A 22,599-nucleotide genomic window follows, 5' to 3' on the forward strand; every position below is an offset into this window, starting at 1 on the left:
TAGAGTTGATATGATTAGTCAATTCATTGAGAAAATAATCAGCAGATTAATCATCGAAAATAATCCTAGTGACTATGATTAGTTATCAGACCTGTTTTTTTGTCGTTTTTTAATTTAATAAACTATGAAACTCTTGTTGGCTATGTTTAAAATGTGTGTATTTCTGTGTAAAATATTAATATCTAAGAGTAAGTCAATCTTTGTCTGACAGCACTTGTTCAATGTAGCCAAAGGAAAACTTTAAAAGCTGTTAACAGCAGTATTTGGTAGTATTTTAGGAGAATATTGGTGTGAAACTTTTAAACTTCCAATAGAAGAACAAGCCTACTTCATATTGCATCATTTTCACATCATTAACTGCTTTAATTTTGCAGCAATTGCATTTAGACCTACATACTGTACAAACCAGTGTCCAATTACATAAGTGTTAGTACGTTCCTCACGTGAATGTTCATCACTTCATTAAAATGTATCAAACCTCCTTAGCAACCAAAATGGGGAAAGAAGTGTTTCCTGCCCAGCTAATACATGTCACAATGTTGGTATGAAAAAGGTAGTCCACACCATTGTGTGTATATTTTGGCGGTTTAAATACAATGACAATAGTTAAAAGACAATACTGCGTAAACTGTGGTTGTGCGTTGTGGTGGTTGTAGCATCCACAAAACATCGATCACAAAACACAATATGAGGAAGCAATGAGAGAGAAAGCTCAAACAGAAACCCCCTGCTACAGCTCTTCACAAACCTCCACACAGGAAACTTGTTTAATGCATCCCAGTACCCGCAACATTCCTGCAGGAGCACAAGGACCTTACAGGCAACTGCATCTGGCTCACAACAATATTATACAAAATGAGGTTTTAAGGAAACGAAAAATCACATGTCCCACGTGACAGTCACACACCAGTCAACATAATTTACCATGTCGAAGAATTTAGATTTGTTTCATCAGTTGGTATTTTGCACATGGGATATGTTAAAAGATGGGATGAAACTATGTATTGTTTTTTCCAAAATTTGCTGCACCCAAAAATTCCTACATCTCCTACATTAGTGTTCTCTGTGCTGCTATCAAATGATGATGCCAGCACTGTAAGTTGATTGGTGCAATGTCTGTGTGGGAAGGCACTAAGAATAATTCTCACTATTGCACGTTGTTAGCCGCTGCTAAGCCTCATCTGTGATTTCAGCACTCCATATGTTACTCCTCAACTGCATGTGTTCATTACTCTGTGTTGGGATTTGAGTCGTGGTTTAAAAAGGTGTAATATATATGATATTCAGCCCCACTAGATGTCGCACTAGAGCACCAGCATCTCAGACCAAAACAAATGCGTGTCGTTTACTCAACAGAGTTGGGGGGGAAAAAAGAGAGTGGCATCTGAACACAGCTCACGAAACTGAGATCAAACTGTCAAACTAGGCAGCACTGATCAAATATGGATCAAGATTCCTTTACTGCCTTTTGCCTTTTTCTTGCCTCAAAAGTTGTCAGGAACATATTTTAGTGTACTGTTTAGCTGTAATATGAGAAAGCTTGTGACCTGGCCGCCGTGTTGAAAATGGACTATCAAAACAAGGAACAGAGAAGCCTGGATAACACCACACATAGAGGTAGTGTGACTTCATTCTCTGCTCAGGACGCCATTGCTCCACTATATCTTTACATAGCAAACAGTTGTTTGCCGCCATCTAGTGGGGCTGAATGTCGTATATTGCACCTTTAACACACGGAGTGCTGAAGTTGAAGGACTACTGGTTTCTCAAAGGTCATTTGCCATCACAACTTGACCCATAAAAAAGGGTTAATGCTAACTAATGCTAGCTAGACCCCTCCCTTTGTATAATGTGGGATGAAAGCAGCCCTGAGTGTGGGGGAGCTAGCAGTTGTGAAAATAAGTTGTGAAAGCTAGTTAGCCAGACTTGCTAGCCTCCACTTTCCAAGATGAATACAAACTTAACAGCGTGATGGGTACCACCAAATGTTGAATGATGAAAATGGCCAGACATCTTCAATCATCACTATGTGGGCTTGTTGAAAAAAGGAGGGAAAACGTCTAGTATTAACATTGATAGGCTATACAGGGCTATGACATGCTCCAGCCAGTAGCACACCACAGAAGTTTACAGCATGTCGCCAAGCAGTGTCAGACCTCAGATGTCAGTCAAATGCTGCCATGGGAAACGCCCAACCAGAAGCTTGAATCTTTGATGCTGTTTCCACAAATATGCCCAAATCTAGTTGTACCATTTTTTTTGAAATGCACATCACCCACAGTATCACCATAGTTTATATTTCCTAACACAGAAAGTGAGGAGAATTTAAATTTCTGTTTGTTTGTTAACTTCACCAACTTCAGTATAAAAGAAATCAGAGTGCTGGCCTCAATGAACTCTAAGTGCAGTCAAAAAAAAATTGTCAAAACTTCTAAACTGAACACAGAAATTTCTTAGACTTTCCAACAAATGGAAAGTCTAAGAAAAACATGAAAAAGAAAAATAAAAAAAATTAAATAATTGTTAATAATTCCCAACTGTGTTTGAAAGTGAAATCCAAAATACTGTAATAAACAAAAAAGTCACATTAATAAAAGTCGTGAAATGTTGGTGTAAGAAAAAAACCCCATAAAAATCTCTAATCAAGATTGAGGAATTTTTATTATCATATTTGGGTTTGATTATAGTTTACGTAACTGACTTCATGATTTATAACTGACTTTTAAAGGATCTGGAGAATACCTGGGCAACAGAAAATCATAGTGTGTGTTGTATCCTAGTGGACCTCTTGGATGTCTCTCTGTCCTTGTGACTTCAGACACTCTGCCTTTTCCACTGAGTCCTGCTATCAGCCTTCAGGCTGACCTCAATGATCTCAATCTGCCCACACCTCTGGCCAAGGCTCCTTAACTAAACCGTCCTCTCCAGTGGAAAACTGATGACCTGGCCCAAAGAAGCAAAAGCCCATCCAATCCAAAGTGCCTTTTGCTTTTAGTGGGCCCATTTCATAACAAAAACTGTCATCACCATCATCATCATTATCATCTGGTATCAAAATTGTGTTTAGCCAACAATCACTGAATGGGAGAAATGGAACAGAAAAGAGTGTAATTTCGCGGCCTCATTTTGATTAGTGTGTCCATTTTCAACAGTCTGCGGTAATTAATCTCATCTATTTGATCTGCATGGGAGACAGCCTGGGGTGAGTGACACAGTCTGTCTCTTTGAAAAACAACAGAACAACCATGGCTAGTACTCACAATGCGTCTTTATTCTGAGTGTCAGAACTATGAGCCTATATGATTTTTCAATGTGTCTATGCGTGGATTTGGCAAATCTCAGGCCACCTTTCTCCAGTGAGTGACACTGGGAAGAATTTGAGAAATCTCCAGTGCCTAGCTGTGGAATGTGAACACTAGTTTCAGCCAGGAAGAAGAATGGAAAAGAAGTCAGTGAGAGACGGACACAAGTGGGGGGTGGGGGAACTGGAGGAGAAACAGAGGGAAGATTACTATACCTTGAAAATTTCTGGTAAGCCACAAACAGGCTTCATCAAAATCAAACGCTAATACTCGTTGGGTCTAGATTAATCATCCCAGTGCTCCCTATGGGTTTATTCTTTTCCTGGTGTTGCATTACACCATACTTCACCAGCGACACCAGAAGAGGATTCTGGATCCATCACCGAAAAACAACCATGAGTAATTTTCCACTTATATAACCACCGAAACACTGCTGCAGCGCGACACATGACAAAAGTTATGACACACACACACACACACAGTCCAAAAGGCAAGTATGACCATCCCCCCTCCCCTTAAATCCCCCCCCCCCCCACCCCCCTCCTGACTCCAATCTCTATCCAGCTCTCTCCTGCCCCACATGTTTTCTTTCTTTCTTTCTCTCCACAAAGTCCTGCTAGTTCGGTCCACAGCGCACAGTGTTAACATTGTAATTACAGACGTGGGCTACAATAATAAGAATGCAGGGAGTGGGGCCCAAACCTCTGGCCACTTTCTTCCTATGCCATTTTCTTCTACTTTGATTGTTTCCAGTGTGTGTGACAACGGGCCAAAGATATTAGGAGTGTTGTGGTGGGCCAGTGAGCACATACTGGCTGAGACCCCTCGACTGAAAGGGAAACACAGGCATGATCCCAGTCCGTCTGCGTGCTAATCGCTAGCAGGCTGCCTGCCCCTTCCCTGGCCAGGCTCCAGACCACAGATTCAGATAAAGGTAGTCAGCTCGCTGCCATGCTGGGTGTCAGATCTGCCAGGGAATCACCCGAGCAAGGACACCAAACTACAATGAATCCAGATGTGAATACAAACTATCTGCGCTCAAAGTAATATTTCCTGACATTTTCATTTATATAAAATCCATTTTGGAATCTCTCACATATTGATACAACGCTGACTGAATGTACAGACAGTTCATCAAAGGTTTGACATCTGCTGTTCTAAACACACAGTGTCTGGTATGTTTTTCCTGGGAACAATCCTCTGGCACATAGCAGGGGTTCCCATCTTTTCAAAAATCATTTCCCTGCACATTCCAAACATCCTACAGATTAATAATATTCTCTATGTGGAATTCTCATTTGCTGGATTTGCAAACATTTGACACGTTAATAGCACACTTTGAGACCGGTTGTTAGATGTGAAGTTATTAAGGCCAATTACCAATGGGTGTCATGAATTCCCAGGCACGCACATTTGTGAATGATTAAAGCTTATGACACTACTTTACTCTCTTCTTTTTTCTCCTCCCTTCTCCCCATCTCTTAATTTAATTACAAATTTCTACTAAAACTTAGTACACACAGTACATTTTTCTCTCAATTATGATTGACACTATATAGCTATGCCATAAGAGGTATCAGAGGAGCCACATGACTGCAAAGTGCATAAAATAAGAATAAATTGGCATGACAAATGATCAAATGTCTGTGGCCACAAACGCTCTTAAATGTGATGTTTATTTACATCACATTTAACATAAAAGTGAAGATTGTTGAAATGATTTATTCAGGAATTCTGAAATTGTCAATGTTTTAGCTTGGTCTCCTATTTTATTCCCCAGTAGATTCAGTGGGTCAAATTTGCATTCATCCTATTACTTGGAGTGTCAAAAGCTTTTTAGCTGGCTTAATAGTTGCTTCATTTTCTGCAATTTTGTCAATTGGTATACTAGACATTTAGGCTAAGATCGGCTTCAGATCAATTTGTAATCTTACTTTTGTGTTTATTTTTATTCTAAAACACAAATACGAGCACATATTTGTGGCTTTCCTTTTTAAACCAAATCATACTTTCTATTTTTTCAAATTAGCAGTGAGACACCACAATCTTTCCACATCCCCGCTGGCAACTGCCGCAGAATTTCAGAAACATAGAAGTAGAGTTCTAATAGACCATTTATTTTTGCATTTATTTTGCACTACAGCAGTTTAAAAAACAGAAACACATAATCTATGACTCTTACGTTTGGCAAGATGATGAATAAAAATCAAAAGTAAAAATGGCTTAGTTACGTCAATTGCCATTCCTTGTCTTGACTTAAGACGAAACATTAAAATACTAAAGCAAGACAAATCTTTACAAGCAAACATTCTCATCAATTATTGCGAGAAAAAAAAAAATTAAGAGGTATCAGAAACCCATATGGTAACAATTTAACTGAAGCTCGTTTACTCTGCCGTATGTGACAGTACTACCGTCCAGATATTTTTCCTGTTGCCTTGCTCTTATTTGAATAACACTGGTCTAAAATACAGTGGAAACAAGCCTTTCTTGTTAATAACACTGGTCGGAAGAAACAGGCAGGTCCGGGACCATCATCTGGAGGCCACCTGTTGGTAGCTGTAATGTGCAGCTCTACATTATTATGATGACAAGCTCAAGGCTCAACATTCAAATTGGGAAATAAAATAAAAAGGATGGGCCATCATTTCCACTCAAAGTTCTTGAGTTGGCTTTCGTGGAAATGCAAGGCTCAAAGGAAGCACCGGGTGCTGTTGGAACGAACCCAATTCAAATTACTTCAAATGAACGGTAATGCTGCCAGGTTCAGATTATGTTTTCTTTTGGCTTCGTTTGAAGTGAGATGTTTCCATCATCTTAAACTGAGGAGGGGAATGTGCAGTACAATCAGTGAACACGTTTCAAGGTAGGGTTTCAGCGTCACCGCTTCAGTGACAACATGAATTAAACCTGCCGTGCCACGTTCAGGCTGCAAGCATGTTCACATGCAACAGACAAATTAGGATCAAGTGAGCACTCTCAAAAACGGAGTTTGCCAGCAGACTTGCTTCAACAAATTTCCATGTGGCCGCTCAAAAACCTGGTTTTGTTGGGCGGGCTCCACACATTTTAATAACTGAACAAGACTTTAGCTGAAACACAAGAATAATGAGGCTAGTATTTTAAAGTGTGGTGGGATAGGGAATGTGTCCAGTCCTTGTAAAATATAAATTTGTCACTTTTCTCTGGCTTCTTAACAATAAAAATGTTTTTTTTTTAAAAATCCGTCTATTTTTTCCATTGACCACCTGACAAAAAAATAAAGACTGCAAGTTGTAGAATCGTTAACAAGCTGACATCATCATAATTTCTCTGCAACTGAGCTCAGGGTCTCTTGTGAACTGGGCAAAGGCCTTGATGTTTATTATAGAGTTATTAAAAATGTTACTGCCAGATGTGGCAGAACAATCCTGTGTCAAAATTGGGGAAACGGAAAAATCCCTGGCAGATTCCTGCCACAAGGAAAGCTGATCATCAAATTGAAAGCTCACTTAAATGCAATAATCTGAACATTCCAATATTATGATATTAGATCAAATTTTCCAAAACATTTTCAGATGACAGTTGGTTGGGATGAGTTGGATTGGGGGTAAAAAAAATCAGTGCATCGATATTGCTTGTTTGGTTTCACTGTTTTCCTGCTGAAGGCAACAGCCAGACTGCTTTATAAATCATGAATATTAAAGTTATGGTTTAAAGCAAAGAAACTGCCTCAATCTGTTTTTATTCATTATCAGAAAGTAGTTTCCATCAGAGGAAGCCAGGATTAGTTTTACATTAATACAGGAAATTAAATATTATTTAAGTATCATCTTTTTAATGATTATGTTCCATATTAACGTGTGGTAGCAATTTTGGAATATTTTCCATCAGTCACTCGTCCACAGCTATTCTAAAGTCTCTTTATAGGCTACTTCAAATGACAGTTTATTCACCCCATATAATTATGGTAGGTATTATTAAAAACAATGGCGACCACAGCCGTCAAGACGAGAACAACATAGCGAACGTGACATTGAGCAGAAAATGGCTGGTGGCTCCCTGAGTCCATTTGCGCTCATGTCTTTTTCCACCTCAACGCATAACAAACAAACATACTGTGAGCATACAGTGTCCTGCCTGACTCCCGGCTGCTTCCATACACTGTATTTACCTGCCGTCTGGCTCAGGACACACATTACAGCTTGAAACCATTATGAGAGAGTGAGGGGTGAGTAGAGCCGTGATAAGAAGGTCTTATCTGTACAGTGAGTCAACAGACTCCGGAGTACTCAGAACACGCAGACATTGCAACCTGCATCACTTCCAAGAATCACAGTGCCACAGAACAGATGCTGCTGCACATTCCTGCTTAAGCACCCCCCCCCCTACATCTCGTCTTCCTCTGTCAGGCATCCATTACACTCTGCCTTTGTCTGCGACTCGGACGGGGCTTAATTTATATGCTGTAAGACATGAGATATTGCTGCACTTGTGCACTGCAAGTCCTTAAGTGACTCCTCCTGCATGTGTTTTGAGGGTTGAACAGGTTCAGCCAAATCGGTTGCATCACTAGGAGGGCTAAGATCCAGACAGCGCTGCAGTCACAGAGAATTCAGCTGGAGTGCAGGCCAAGAGGCACATCCATTGTGGGAGAAAGTTTACACACATTTAAGAGAAGACAATGAGATGGAGTAAACTGTTACCAGGCACACACAGGCACCTACAGGCATCTCTTGTCCTGACAGTATCAAAATCCGCACTGAGCCAAACACTAAATATTCACACACTGTAACTGGTTCAGCAAATCAAGATGTCCCAATACCAAACAATTTCATGACAAGCACTTGCTTTGACACATCGTAATCCTCGCAGGTTTGCACAATGCCTCCCTAATTCCACACTCGTCCAAAGTAATATATTATTCTATTATCCTATTAACACAATGGATAATATTATGCTTTAGATCAGTCTGAGTTATTGAATGTACCGTCTTTGTAGAACTGCCGTCTGTATTTGCAGAGCACATGGTCATTGCTCAAGTCCCATAGCCACGGTGTTCCTAACATAGAGGCGGTCTGTGCTTTCACTCTGTTCACTGCATAGGGGACCGCTCACTGTAGTCACTGATGCTATGTAATTGAAAACAGATCCAATTATACAACAATTTTAATGCATGAAATTTACATTTTTAACCCATCATGTATGCATTAAATATTTTCAGACAAGCTGCAGAAAGGTCTAGATACCTCAAAAAAGTCAACACAGTAGCTCTTCCAGACTCCTCCCTAGAAGAGATGCATGCTTGCTAAACAAGGCCATACACAATACAGTACAAAGCCTACAGGTATACAGCAAAGCAGTGGATTATGCTGCAGGAGTGACTTGATTTGTGATTTTGAGTTTTGAAATCAATGTTTTGATCCTTTTTTCAGCTGCGATGATTCATTGCCATTGGAAATTGCTGTAACTGATATGAATCCAAGCTGATATGGATCCAAGCTGATATGAATTCAAGCTGCAAGTTTGTTGATGATAGAGGAAACTACAACCTTTTTACATACACTTTCACCCTTACAGGGGGTGAGTGTTTGACAGATTTTGAATGCAGTATCACATTAGGTCTTTTATAGGAGCAGACGGGACTTGCGAACTGGAAGGCTAGCACCGACTTGCCGAAAGGACATGCCCATACTCATCGTGGTTGAAAAGAAAGAAATTATTCTGTGCGATGATTCCAATAACACTGAGAGAGTCGGGAAGGCGAAAGAGATAAAGGGAGACAGGCAGAAAAATGACAGAGCGAGCTGTGTGCTCATTGAGTAACTAAGAGATAACAACATAACACAGGTTATGAAAACAGCTTTTCCCACAAGATATTACCACTCCTTACAGTGACAGCCTCTTGGCCAGCTGCAACATGTGCAGTTACTTTTAGTAAAAGTATCAGTGATGTAAAGTTGACTCATCGAAACAATCATTCGGAGCAAAAAGGAAGAAAAGTGCATGCTTAACTCTACTCTAAGGTTGGTATACAATAATGCACAAATGCAGTGTTTATAGCGCGCTTTCAGTACTGTAAAGCACAGATCGGGAGGGATAAGGGGCGTAAAAAATCCAATTCCTGCACAGGCCTCTGGTAAAATACAAAATGCATAATTTGACATGACTTCTTCTTGAGGCTTTTCATTTGTGACAAGCACACAATGATTTCGGAGCCTTTCTGTGGGGCTTAATAATGACACTTCATTTTGGCCAAATCAGCCGACAGGTTTGTCTTGGACAGGCCTGTTTGGAATGGCAGATGTGCCTGATGGTGGACAGAGCAGTCAGTTGCGGAGGTCCATGAGGTACTCCGGGTGCATGAGCTGTTGCCCAACAGGACCTCTGTGTGGTGCGGTGGGAAGTGCCGTCTCCAATCATGGTTAAAGAACCAATGACTGTATTACAGAGCGGCCCTGGCTAGCCTCTCTGATTCTTCGTTGGCCGGATCTGGAGTCTGGAAAACCTGAGAGTGAGGCTGAATCACTAACGATGGACTAATACAATAATGTGTGCAGAGATTTTTTTATTTTTTTATTTTTTTAATTCTGCTGACAGGCTAACTCCAAGCCAAGTCAAACAAACCTAGACCCATGTAAGAACTGACAGAAATGTTGGCTGAACTGGCATATGAGTGACAATAAAAAGTGTGCTCCCAACATGAGAGTCTTTACACAACCAAATCTCCACACGTACTTTGACCAAGGGAGACTTTCCACAGCATATCATCTGAGCCATGGGTCTGGCAGAGGTAAACCAACCATTTTGTTTATCCCTTAAAGAACGACTATTACATTTACTGGACCGCTCTAGACAGCGGGTCAAAATAAAATACACTCACTTTTTCTGTACTTTTACAGAAATTTCTGCCCATGATTCCCTTTGTCAACATGAGGGTTGAATATATTTAGATCCAAGTATAGCTGGTGTCTGCCAGAATGGATCCCTCAGGAAACAGAAAGATGGCATGTTCCTCCAAAGCACTGCCTTAATGATCTCTCATGCTGAAAGACACATAATTCGTCATGTATTTTACACATCCACACTCAAAAACAACACACGGGGTACATATAAATCAGCTCGCCACACTACACATGCACATGTACACACATCTCTGACCGAAGGATACACAAGGTAAATGTGACTCATAGGACATGAAAAATTTTAATTGGCTGCCAGCAGCCGGATGTGTGTCTGCGGCCTATCTCACTGTCTGCACACTCACTGCATCTGACGGCGAGTTAATAAGCAGTACAAAAGGACAGCTTTAGAGAGATGTGAGCATGCCGGAAAAGCTGGACACCAGGTGTACAATCTTTTGAATTAAGAAGTTGACACAATGTCTTGGCTACTCCCTCTCTGAAGCTAAGAATAGTGCTGGTCCCAAAAATCCATTTATCAGGAGATGACACCTTTCACAAGACTCCGCCAGCTCTTAACCATTTATTTACTGATTCAAAAAACATGTCAGTGTTCAACTACTGTGTGTGTGTGGTTTGTTTTTTTTACACCACACCATGCCTCGTAATTAAGCAATGAATTTCAAAAGTATCATCAATTATGGGTGAAGGCGTCGCTCATGAGGAACAACTAGACATCCAAGAACTTGAGAAAAAAATCATAAAATGTAAACAGTTTAGAGCTGAAGCAATTAGTCTATTAACTGATCAGTCAATGGACAGAATCACCAATTCTGGTAATTGCTTAATCGTTTCAGTAATTTACTGAGGAAAAGTGCTAAACATGTGCTTTTCCTGCTTCTGTGAGGATTTCTCTTTTTATTTGTTTTATACATTATTGTGAATTGAACAGCATCGGATTTTAATTGTTTGTCAGACAAAACAGGCAATTTAAAAACATTTTTCACTTTTTTTCTGGCATTTCTTGGGATGAACAAAAAAAAAAAAAAACCCTGATAGATTCATCAATAATGAAAATAATCCTTAGTTGCAGCCTTAAAATGGTGCTGTATATAGATATTCCGTTTAAACAAGGTCTGTGTGGGTGGGTTCCTGTGTGATGAAACTCTTAATGTCAGAGAATCAGCAGAGCTGCAGCCACAGAACCATCTAGATGTAATGCCAGCCCAAAGCAGCTGTGCAGCACCCAGTAGTTAGGGCACCACTGTGCAGGGTTATTGAGGACACGAAGGGACGTGTTTCTCATTATTGTACGCATGTCTATTCTCTTCATTGCTGCAGAGAAGTCAGCAGTAACCTTTGGGGGAGTATTTTGCCCATTTTGCTGTCCTATTGATTCTGAGGGAGACTAATTTCTGGCAGCTTGGAAAAAAACTTTTTTTTTTTTGGTGATCTGATAATGATACTTATCAACATACTTTTCCTTTGATGACAAACACAGTCAGCTCGATAATATTTCCGTGAAGCTAAATAACACTGCTTCAAAGAGACTGACTGCACTCAATCAAATCATACGGAAAATAGGCTGAATGTCAACACAGAGACCACAAAAATAACCCCTCCTTATGCGAGACAAAATGCATCTGTAACCATGCACGTTCGTTTGGTTCAGTTCTAAAGAAGTGGCATCAACAAAGGCAAAGCTCATACCTAGCAATGGAAATAAACAACAGCAGACATGTCTACCGTTGGACAAGCAAAGGTTATCTCGGTGTTGTACCTTCAACACCTTTTATGCATCAAATGAACAGAACAAGATTTGTATTTATATACTTTGTGCTCCACCACCTTTTGTATTGACGAGTCTTATATAACATTACTACAGTCATAGACTTACATTGTTTTCACTCTGACTAATGCCCATCTGGATATTTGCTGATGCGCTTCAGATTAATGAAAAGTTAAAATAAAAGCCTTTAATGTGTATTCCTATGCATTAGTCTGGGTGATAATAATCATGATTTAGCCTGGAATTAATTGTGCCTTCACTGAGATTTGATAATAGCTTGATTAAAGGCTTTTTTCTGAGCTCAGCCAGCAGAGCACATCAGAAAAAAAAAAGGGTCTCAATGGAGAGGCAGAGAAAAAAAACACACTCTAGGGATACCAGTGTATCAGAGTAATGCAACAGTGAGTGACTTAACTGCCAAAAATGAAATGCGGAACACGATCTGTGTGTTAGTGAGTGAGTGTATGTGTTTGGGGGTTGTGGGGAAATTGGTTTATGCATTTGAAATCAACATTTAAGTGAGCGTTTGGTTGGAGGCAATGACAAGGAGAGATGTTGTTGACAGGCCCGAGGTGGTAGGACTGGCATTAGGCCCACTAAGAAGCCCATAAACACACTATTCAATTTCATGGCACTTGTTTTAATGGGGCAGCGCTTCAAAAAAAAAAAAAAAAAAAAAACTACCACAATCACTTGAGAAGTCCCTTCTTTGAACAAACAGTCTGTAACTGACTACTGCGCACTTCAAGTTGCAAGTCCTTCAGCACCAGCGCGATACTACAGTCTCTGCCATCAGTTCCAATTGACTCCCTATTAAATTACTACCCTCCTACCACAATTTCATCCTGAGCTTTAACTGTTGGTTATAAGATTTGCTTGGCAGCAGGAGGAGCATGATGCTCAACTGACAAAGTCGTATGTTTTCATCAGAGGAGCATGAAAATTGGACGATAAATATGGCCAGTTAAAACGTATCTGGTGATTGTCTGCAAAAAAAAAAAAAAACAGACGTGTTGACACAGGCAGACAGCATATGATATATTCAGAGGCTATTTAAAAAGTAAGACTGGAGAGATGTATGATTCATCTCCGTCTGTGAAGCTCCTTGAGGTCCACCTTTACACACACACACACACACACCTTGGTTTTTATTTCCAAACAGCTTTTCAAAAACATCAGACTTTGTGTGGCTGGTATCCTGGTGGTTTAGTCTACTGACACTCGCTTCTGGTGACCAGGGAAAAAAAAAACCTTTCTATGCAACTATTTCAAAGTAAACAGAATACCCACTGGAAAGCAAACTCCTTTCTCAAAGCCCTCCAAAACAAAAATATTTTGTTTTACTTAGTGCCACAGCGCTGCAGAAGGCAGAGACAACACAAACTAGTAGGCAAATCTTACCAGCTGTGGAAGGAATCCTGTTTATCAAGCTAAGAGAACCACACTGAGACACACTGTGAACATTGGGCCTAACGCATGAATGTTTTCTTATTTTTCTCTTATATTTTGTTCTTGCGCAAAGCAATAAGAGGAAAATAAGAAAATCCTATGTGGGATTCAACAAACTCTCTTAACTGCCTGGACTTGTCATAAATCGCTTGTTTCAGCCTGATGAATGTCATCTGTTCATGAGGAGGTGTGCCTTTGTGAGATGTGATAATTAGCATAATCCACGCCCCTAAAATTGCCATATAAGGCTCCATGTTCTGCTCCGTTTGTGGGTGAGCTTCATTCACAAAGAACTGAGTAAAAACACTGCGCAACTTCAAGTCCTGCTTTCAGAAATCAGAAGACACATAGGAATTAACACATAACAAATTTAGGAGTGTCACTGGTAGGAGACCTGAAACAATTAGAAAATATGAATCTAGCTGACATGTCATCAGAGCAGCTCTGCACTGCGGTAGAAATAAAGAGGGAATGCTTTGACATGAAGATAAATGCTGTCATTGTAAGTCTCCACAGTGAAGAAATGCAGAGATGATCTATTTATGGCATGTATGACAGGTCTGGACCGCTCATTAACTTCATTTGTAACTAAGAGAAAATTTCAAGTATGAGAAAATGGATGAATGCCACAAATGTTCTTAATCACTCATCATTGTGTATTTTAAGAATGAATCTGTTCGCACGATTCTTGCACGAGGCCCATTGTCTCCACCACAACATACACATCTACAGTAAGAAGATGATTCTATTGAACAGCTCTTCAATAGCGACAGTATTTATACCAAATGATGATCTAAATGATCTAAATGAGTGTAATCACTTGGGAATGCAGAACATGGCTAAACAGTCTGTGACCAAAACTGTCACTAGATATATAGAACAGGCAATGATACAAAACTATATTTATGGAATTTTGTTAAAAATGTGCCATGTGGAGTTTTCTCCAGTGTTACTCACCAAAATGCACTGTGTATTATAAACATTTTCAAAGGTGAATTTTCCTAAAAAATTTGAAGGCTACATTGTTTACATCCATCCACTGTCTAACAGACTTCTTTACTACCTTTGTTGATGCATTGCTGCATTTCATGGGGCATTACTGCCACATACCTCTAAGTGAAATGGTGTGAAACCATTCATGGGAATATGTATCATGCCACTCGTGTGCATGTACATGACAAACAAAATATAAATCAAACTCAGTAGAGAATGAGAGTATAGAGTGTTTCCTTCATGTTCAGATTCATGTCATCTTTGAGACATGTTTTTGCTCAGGATGCTGTGATACATGTGTGTGTGTGTGTGTGTGTGTGTGTGTGTCTGTGTCACCTTGCAAACAGTTTCAATATCCCAGGGCAGGATGGTCTGTAGATCAATGACCTCGCAGGACACTCCGAGTTTCTCTTGAGCCATGTTGGCAACCTCCCTCATCACATGGATCTGAGTGCGAGAAGAAAAGTCTAATGAGATAATGCAGAAAAAGATAAACAGTTTATATTTTTCCTTCGTTCTGCTAAAGCATAGTGTTTCATAACTCAGTGTCTAATAAACAGAAAGCTGAAAACAGTCATTTCAACATCAAAACATGGGCAGCAAGTTAGCCCCATTAATTTATCATTTCAGTAATAAAGTACTTGCGTTCACAGAGCTCATGTTTACTGGCAGGCATAATTGGCTGCTTCCAAATAAAAAAAAAAAAATGCTGTGATAAATCTGAATCATCACAGTTGGAAGAGTTGTCAGTACTTAAACCAGTTTGACAGATACAGGCGATGGCCTCAGTCTAACAAATTAGCTCAATAACACTAAGCATTTATTTTGGAATGATGCTGCCGTGAAAGTATTTCCACAGATAAAATAGACTAGGGGCTGTGAGGTCTTTCACGCCACTCTCTAAGTTGTTTTCTTTGCTCTCATCTGCTGAGTCCTGACAGATGAGGGGAGTAATGAGGTGGGAAATAAAGAGTGGCATTTCAAAAAAGGAGAACCACGGTTTCCACTACTTTACTGGATCCTCTTTCTTCCCTGTTCACCCTTCAACAATAATGCTGGCTTTGACGGAGACGTTTTCCTTGTATGCCCTCCAACCCCCCTCCCGTGCTGCAGGTACATTACGGCCTGGATAAGCCCGTTTAAGTGGCTGGGTACAATCAATCTCGGGCCTGACTCCTGGTGAGTTACAGGCACCTTGATCCCAAGCTGCAGAAAATAAAATCTTTCGGTTGAAAAGAAAGGCAACAATGGAAAAATGTGCAGCAGACATGTACTGTTAACACGTGGAGAGCCAAGAACAGCCATGATGTTGTGGAGATGTCTGGGCAGATATAGTCTCAGACTGCCAGCTGAGAGATCCTGCTGGGACAGAGGGGGGTTGTGATAGATTTAAAGTTAATCCGCTGTTTGCCTCTGTGGCTTCAAACATCATTTAGTGTTGATGAGGCTCGACTCCTTTTTTTTTTTTTCTTCCTGTGACCACGGAAAATGATCCACAGATAAATGACAACTTAAAACTGCTTAGGTTACCCACTGTCACTGATGCACTACCTACCTGCGTCCCCCAGGCAACCAAAGTGACATCACTTCCTTCCTGCAGGACCTCGGCCTGCGAGAGGGGGATGGTGTAGTGCTCCACGGGAACCTGCTCCACTGAGGAAACACACACACACAAACACACACACACACATAAATAACAGATTAATATTCCATCAGTGCTGCGATGCGCTTACATGAAAACACATTACATGCAAGCTCACACTCAAAATAAACAGGGGTCGGTTCTGAACGCATTCATTAATCAATTCACTATGTTCCCTGTGGTTGCCATGCAAAATACTACGAACCCAAACTGACCGTACCTCGAAATAATAGAGTAGTTGAAAAACTGGTGAAATGACAAACCATCAAGAAACAGAAATTCCTGCTGAAGAACATTTTATCTGGCCCATTTCAAATGCTTCTTCATGCTTTTTCCAGAACTTCATCTCTCACCAGAGACAAAGTGCTTTTATCAGCACAATATAATGCATGATCTAATGATAACTTTCGCCAGCTACAAGCTCATAAACTTGATTAATCTTGACAACAAAACACTGGTGGGATGGGATACCAATCGGAAAAGGGGCCACAGAAATAGGACATTAGTCCAAAAGGGGGAGCCTCGCAGCCAGGCTCTCTTTGAACTAGGGTCCAAGACAAAGTGCATGTAAGTATATGGTTTGAATAATAGTTAATAATGTCTTGGAAGACTTCAGCACGCTCATGGAAATAATTACAAAGCAAAAAAAAAAAAAAAAAAAACTTATCATAAACTCAAACTGCCATCACAAGCATGAAGCTTATTAAAATATTTATACTGCGCAGACACAACATACAGTCATAAAATGTAGTATTTTAATTGTTTTTGAATCTTGTTCACAACTATTGCTTTGGCTGTAGAGGCCAGGATCTTGAAGTGTGAGTGCATTTTAGGGGGAACTGAACTGCTAAAAGCATTCCTACATGGCAACGCATGAACTCAAAATTACAATTAGTCACAGTAATTATACTCTGCAGAGAAATGGGGTTTGAGACCTTTCTGGAAACCCTGAATGACTTCCATGATCCTTTCAAGCCTTCGAGAGGCTATAAAGGAAAGAAAAATTTCACATCTTGACGGCTCACTATGTTAAAACAACAGAAATAGCTCGGGAAAATCATATGCAACTCCTGGTTTGGGCTTGCAGGGAAGACAGAAAATAGAGCTTTTCAGTGGAATAATAGCATTTTGCAGAATGTTAAAATTGAATTATGAAAACTAGGTTATGGTTTAATAAGTGGAATCTCAGGCCCTACAAAACAGTATGGCCTTGATGAGACAGATGTGTGGTTTTAATCCTCCTCTGAAAAAAAGGAAGACCGCACATGAGCCTCCGAGCTGTGTGCCCCTCTCTCTCTCTTCTCTCCCTCTCTCTCCCTATTTTCTCCTCTTTTCTCTCAGGCATCTCTTGCTGGACCAGCACCCATCCAGGAATCGCTCTGCTTCCCTGGCTGTCGGTGCCATTTCCTGAGTTTTTGGATCTGGTTCCCCATCCTGCAGGAGTCCAGCCTCACATCTTGTCTCGCTCTCTCTCTCTATCTCTCTCTGAATGACGTCTTTATCCTTCTCTCTTTTCTTGTATCTTCTCCCTCGTATGTGAATGGTGTGATGTGAGTCTACCCTGTGTGCATGTGTAGTCTGTCCTCCTCTCAGGTCTCCATGGTGATGGAGGTCGTGTGGCTCAGGTCCTATTCTGTTCTGGCTGCACCTGGAAGCTGCTTGGTGTCCTCAACTTCTTCATAAATATATTATAAATCCATTATAATTTTGTTATCCTGTTCAACGCTGTATTCTGTAATTTGTGTTGTATTCTGTACACACATCTATTGCACATCTGTCCATCCTGGGAAAGGGATCCTCCTCTCTTGCTCTTCTTGAGGTTTCTTCCATTTTTTCCCCCTATTAAAAAGGTTTTTTAGGGAGTTTTTTCCTTATTTGAAACGAGGGTCTAAGGACAGAGGATGTTGTATTGTTGTACAGACAGTTAAGCCCCCTAAGGCAAATTTGTGATTTGTGATATTGGGCTATACAAATAAAATTGACTTGGCCGTTGCGATTAAAAACATGACTTCATAATCCGAGCAGAGATCATTAGAGGCATGTGTATCTGACACGAGTGCTGGCTCACTCCGCCGCGTTATGAAATCAAAAATAATTCCTGAAACGTGACCGGTAAGTAAACGTGACCTTAAAAATGTATTGTTTTAAGTTCTTTTTTTACGGTTGTTCATATTTTGTTGTGTATTTTATCATATACAGGTATTTAACTCTTTCTTGTTGACGTTAAATTGTGACAGTTAAACCAGCAGATTATGATGGGTTCTCGAGCGTCCACATTCTCATCTAAAGTTAGAGTTGTATCCACGTCAGAATTTTCCAAGTCAACTCTGTGTTGCCAGTTTAAGCCAAATATTTTTTGGGGGAAGTGTTTCACTGAGCTCCTGGCCTTTAGTTTGTTATGTGCTTGTGGTTCTTGTTTCTCCTTATCTATCTTATCTTCCTTATCTACAGATATTTTTGGCGAGTAAGTATATCGTCTCACAAACATGTTGCGATATTAATGTTATGTCATGTAATTAAGAGGACTTTGAATATATGTATTATATTTGGCATCAGTCCTCAGCAGGAATAGCTGCATGATAGAACATGGTGGTTACATGAAGCGTATCGTTGATGTGCTATCTCATTGCTCCCCAAGAGGCTTATAAACCAAAGATCCAAACGAACCGAGCAACAATGCAAACAAAAACACTGCCAAGGAGAATTCAATCACCTGCTCTTGGCTGCCCTGTCAATGTAAGACCGTATTCCAACTAAATCAGCTGTGCGGCAAAAACGTCAGTCCTCCCGTTCATTTGAATGGGCTTAGTGCATTTAGGCTACAGGCATTTTGGCTGCAGCGAGGGCCTGTTGCCAGGAAGTTGATCCAGAGTCAATTCCTGGAGAAACGCACTGACATTACTAGGAAGAGGGGGAGGACAGTTCTCTTCATTTGATAATGTTAAAAGTAAAATCTGGCTTTGATGATGAGACAGAGAGAGAGAGAGAGAGAGAGAGCGAGCAGCTGTGGTCAAGCGAGTTGGGGAGTGAATGAAGAGAGTGGGCAGTGGTAGCGAGAAAGTTGGTGAATCAGATCAATAAAATGTTATTTTCTGATTGTTTCACAGTGGTTACCTTTTAGAGCACAAACATGCCCCCCCCCCCCCCCCCCCCCCCACACCTCTGCTGAACCCTGCAGCGGTGCACCGCAACGCCTGATTTGATCTGAATACAGCCTAAGACATCATGCTTATATTTCATTATCATATCAAATCATGTGCTCAGACACTGAATCCTACACAGCTTTGACAGACTGTTTTTTTTATTAGACCACAGCTGTGTGGTATTAAAGAAATCAATAATAATGGAATAAAGTATGTATTAAATATCTTTATTATATATAATGTGCATATCTACACTTTGTGTTTCAACACATCTCAGTGGAAACAGGCAAGACGTTACTGTTTCTGTAAAACTTTTTTCATCATCATTAGTAGCATATGTAGGTATGAAGGTTAAAAAAACATTTTGTTGCTCTTTAATTAAAAACTGAAGAAACTGTGCGAGAGATGTGATGAATGGACTCACTCCCTTTCAGCGGATAAGAGGTTTCAATATCAGGCGCACACTGCAACATCAGAAATGTTTTGGACAATTATCACTAACCTAGTGCCATAACTGAAACAGTCTCAGTAGCCGGCTGTAATATTTTACAATCTCATCTGGCTCTTATCAAGGAGGAAAAGGCTTCGCTTTGAGGCTGGTAGTACCAATCTGTTCCAGTTCTGACTTTCATTACTATAATGACCTCAAAACTACATCTTTAAATCTCCAACACAGTCCCACTCAAACATATCAAATTATTGTCATGTAGCCAAGTGTTTTTCAAGAGCTGCCAACGAGTGTTTAGACTTGATAAAGACTTTGCTGGACACCTTTTTGCACAGCAGTCCAACCAAAGTCATGCTGGACTGATGTTTATCCGTGCTAGCCTGAACACCAATGTTCCCTCCCCACAGGGAGGGGAGGGGAGGGGAGGGAGAGAGGATTCAGCCCGGCGCTGTCAACACTTCACAGCCCATTTAGACGGTCAGCTTCATGCTCATGATCCTGCTGATCTCACTCACATTGTTTGCAGTCAGGCATATTGTTTGTTTGTCTTGCCCCACACCTCTAAAAGGTAGAATATTTGCTTTCAATAAGGAAACCATGCAAACAGACAGAGAGGTCCGGTGAGGCAGGATGCTGGAGGTAGCTTGGGACAAATGAAGAAATCTAACAAGCATTTAGTTTCCTGTCGACTTCAGATTTACGGTACATTTACATACGATCCAGCTTACCTGCTGCTCTGTAAAGGATCTTGGGTTCAAAGAAAATGCACGGGTTCTTGTCAGCGATGCAGGAGAGGAGTAGCCCCTTGGCCTGTACTGGACCACGAGGTATTACAACCTAAGGAACACAACACACACTTCATTAAGCCCAGTAATGTTGCCAAAGCAGCTGAACTTTCACTACTAACTCAATACTGTTGATAAACCTCCAATTCCAAGTTCATTTTCACCATTGTTTAATATTTTCACTTGTCTTCTCCAAGAGGATGGATTGTAATATCAGAGAAAGTTTCATTTACAGAATGACTGACATAAAACCTGCAGAAGTAACTATAACCTCTCCATATCAATGGATTACTCATACTGCAGTTCTTGTCTCTTCCTCTCTCTGGCATTGTAATTGTGAATGGTATTTAGGTCAAAACTTGGGTATCATGACAACACTGGACCACAGGCGAACCAAGCCTGTCAGGGAGTGTGGTGGGACTGACCGCCAGATGGAGCAAAATGTGCTGATAGTATGCACAGAGATTAACATTTATCAGCCTGACCTTTGCAGAGAGACAACATGTTTATTGCTCTCAGCAATGGTTACACAAAACGGATCAACTGTAGCTGTAAACTATACAGTCATTTCCAGTCTGCGGTGAATAAGAAGCTTCGGTAATGATGATATATGTATTCATACTCAGGAAGAAAGACATGGAAGGATGTTACAACTGACACTTTGAAATGGACTTGTTGACTCTGCGCACATGCTGTTCATTCCATCTAAGTGACATTATCATTCAAAGTATACTGAACTCTGGGTCATCCCTCTGTAAGCAGTAAAGATTTATTTTCCCCCTAACATTGGATTAAGCACATGTTTAGCACATTTCTATGTGGCAGGGTGAGGAGTCTGGAGGGGATTATGGGCAACAGAACAAAGTCACAGCACTGTCAGTCAATGAACAGAGAAATTATGAGGTTTTTTCAGATACAGAGCATTACATATCTTGGGAGTCATTTCAGGCAAAATTACATGGTGGTTTGATCATTGGTTCCCGTTTAACCAACTCCACAGTCAATAGAGGATTAGCAGTGGTGGATACTAATAAATTTAAATGTTGGCGTGGGGATCACTATTGTAATGTGCAGATCACTATCGGTGCCTTAGAAAACAATTTTCACTTGCTGCTGTGGTTTAAATTTCTCCAGATTGGAACACATTCACCGGTCTACAAAAACATGCTATGCTTCTCAGACGGTTGGTACAGAAAGTTTAGGACGCTTTGAGTGCAAGTATATCCAGACTTTTGTTGATCCAATATTGATCCTGCACTGTTTTATGGAGAATGCTGCAGGGGGAAAAAAAAGCTTCTTAAAAATTCACTTTGGGCCTTTTTAAAAATATAATTGATTAAATATTAAGGTGCAGCCATACCTTTGATTGAATAAAACCATTACAATTCATTTAAAACACTTTTTGATACTTTTTGGGGTTTTTTTGGTCATACTGGAAGGCATGGAGTAACTTAGGTTCGTCATTTTGCACACATTCTTTACATGTCTGTACTTGTTGAAAGCCTACTTACATAAACATTTGTAATTTTTGTACCCATTTCTCACATTGTATGCTTTTCTTCTTCCCTTATTCCTTCTTCATTCTCCCTCTCCTCTCAGTATTATAGTTATATTGTCTCTCTCTCCCTCCACCCCAAAGCACTGTGCTGACCTGTTGTCTCCGGTATTCACTGACATTTTTAACACCTCACTGGAGACAAACCACGTACCAGCCTGCTTCAAGACCTCTACCATTATCCCCATCCCCAATAATTGAATGCCTACAGGTCTCAATGACTACCACCCCATTGCCATAACCTCTGTGGTAATGAAGTCTTTTGACTGCCTTGTACTGTCCCACCTCAAATCCATCATGGACCCACTCCTACACCCCTCAGAGTTCGCCTAAAGAGCCAACAGGTCTGTGGACGGCACTGCAAACATGGCCCTCCACTTCATCCTCCAACATCTGGACACCGCAGGAACCTACGCCAGGATTCTGTTTGTGGATTTTAGATCCGCCTTCAATACTGTCATCCCAGCTCTGCTGCAGGACAAGCTCTCGCAGCTGCACGTGCCCGACTTGACCTGCAGATGGATCACTGACATCCTGTCTGACAGGATGCAGCACATAAAACTGGGGAAACATGTCTCTGAATCCTGGACCATCAGCACGGGCTCCCCTCAA

General features: G+C 40.6%; 1 protein-coding gene across 1 annotated transcript in view; it reads right to left on the reverse strand.

The window, feature by feature from the left end:
• Positions 1–22,599, reverse strand: part of bckdhb (branched chain keto acid dehydrogenase E1 subunit beta) — a 55,303-nt gene that overhangs the window by 21,435 nt on the left and 11,269 nt on the right. The window contains exons 6-8 of the mRNA XM_044359237.1: positions 20,376–20,484; positions 15,970–16,067; positions 14,751–14,861 (exon numbers count right to left, since the gene is read on the reverse strand). Of these exons, the coding sequence (XP_044215172.1) occupies positions 14,751–14,861; positions 15,970–16,067; positions 20,376–20,484 (318 nt within the window). The remainder of the gene's footprint in view (positions 1–14,750; positions 14,862–15,969; positions 16,068–20,375; positions 20,485–22,599) is intronic.

Source organism: Thunnus albacares, chromosome 8, assembly GCF_914725855.1.
Source record: "Thunnus albacares chromosome 8, fThuAlb1.1, whole genome shotgun sequence".
NCBI lineage: Eukaryota > Metazoa > Chordata > Actinopteri > Scombriformes > Scombridae > Thunnus > Thunnus albacares.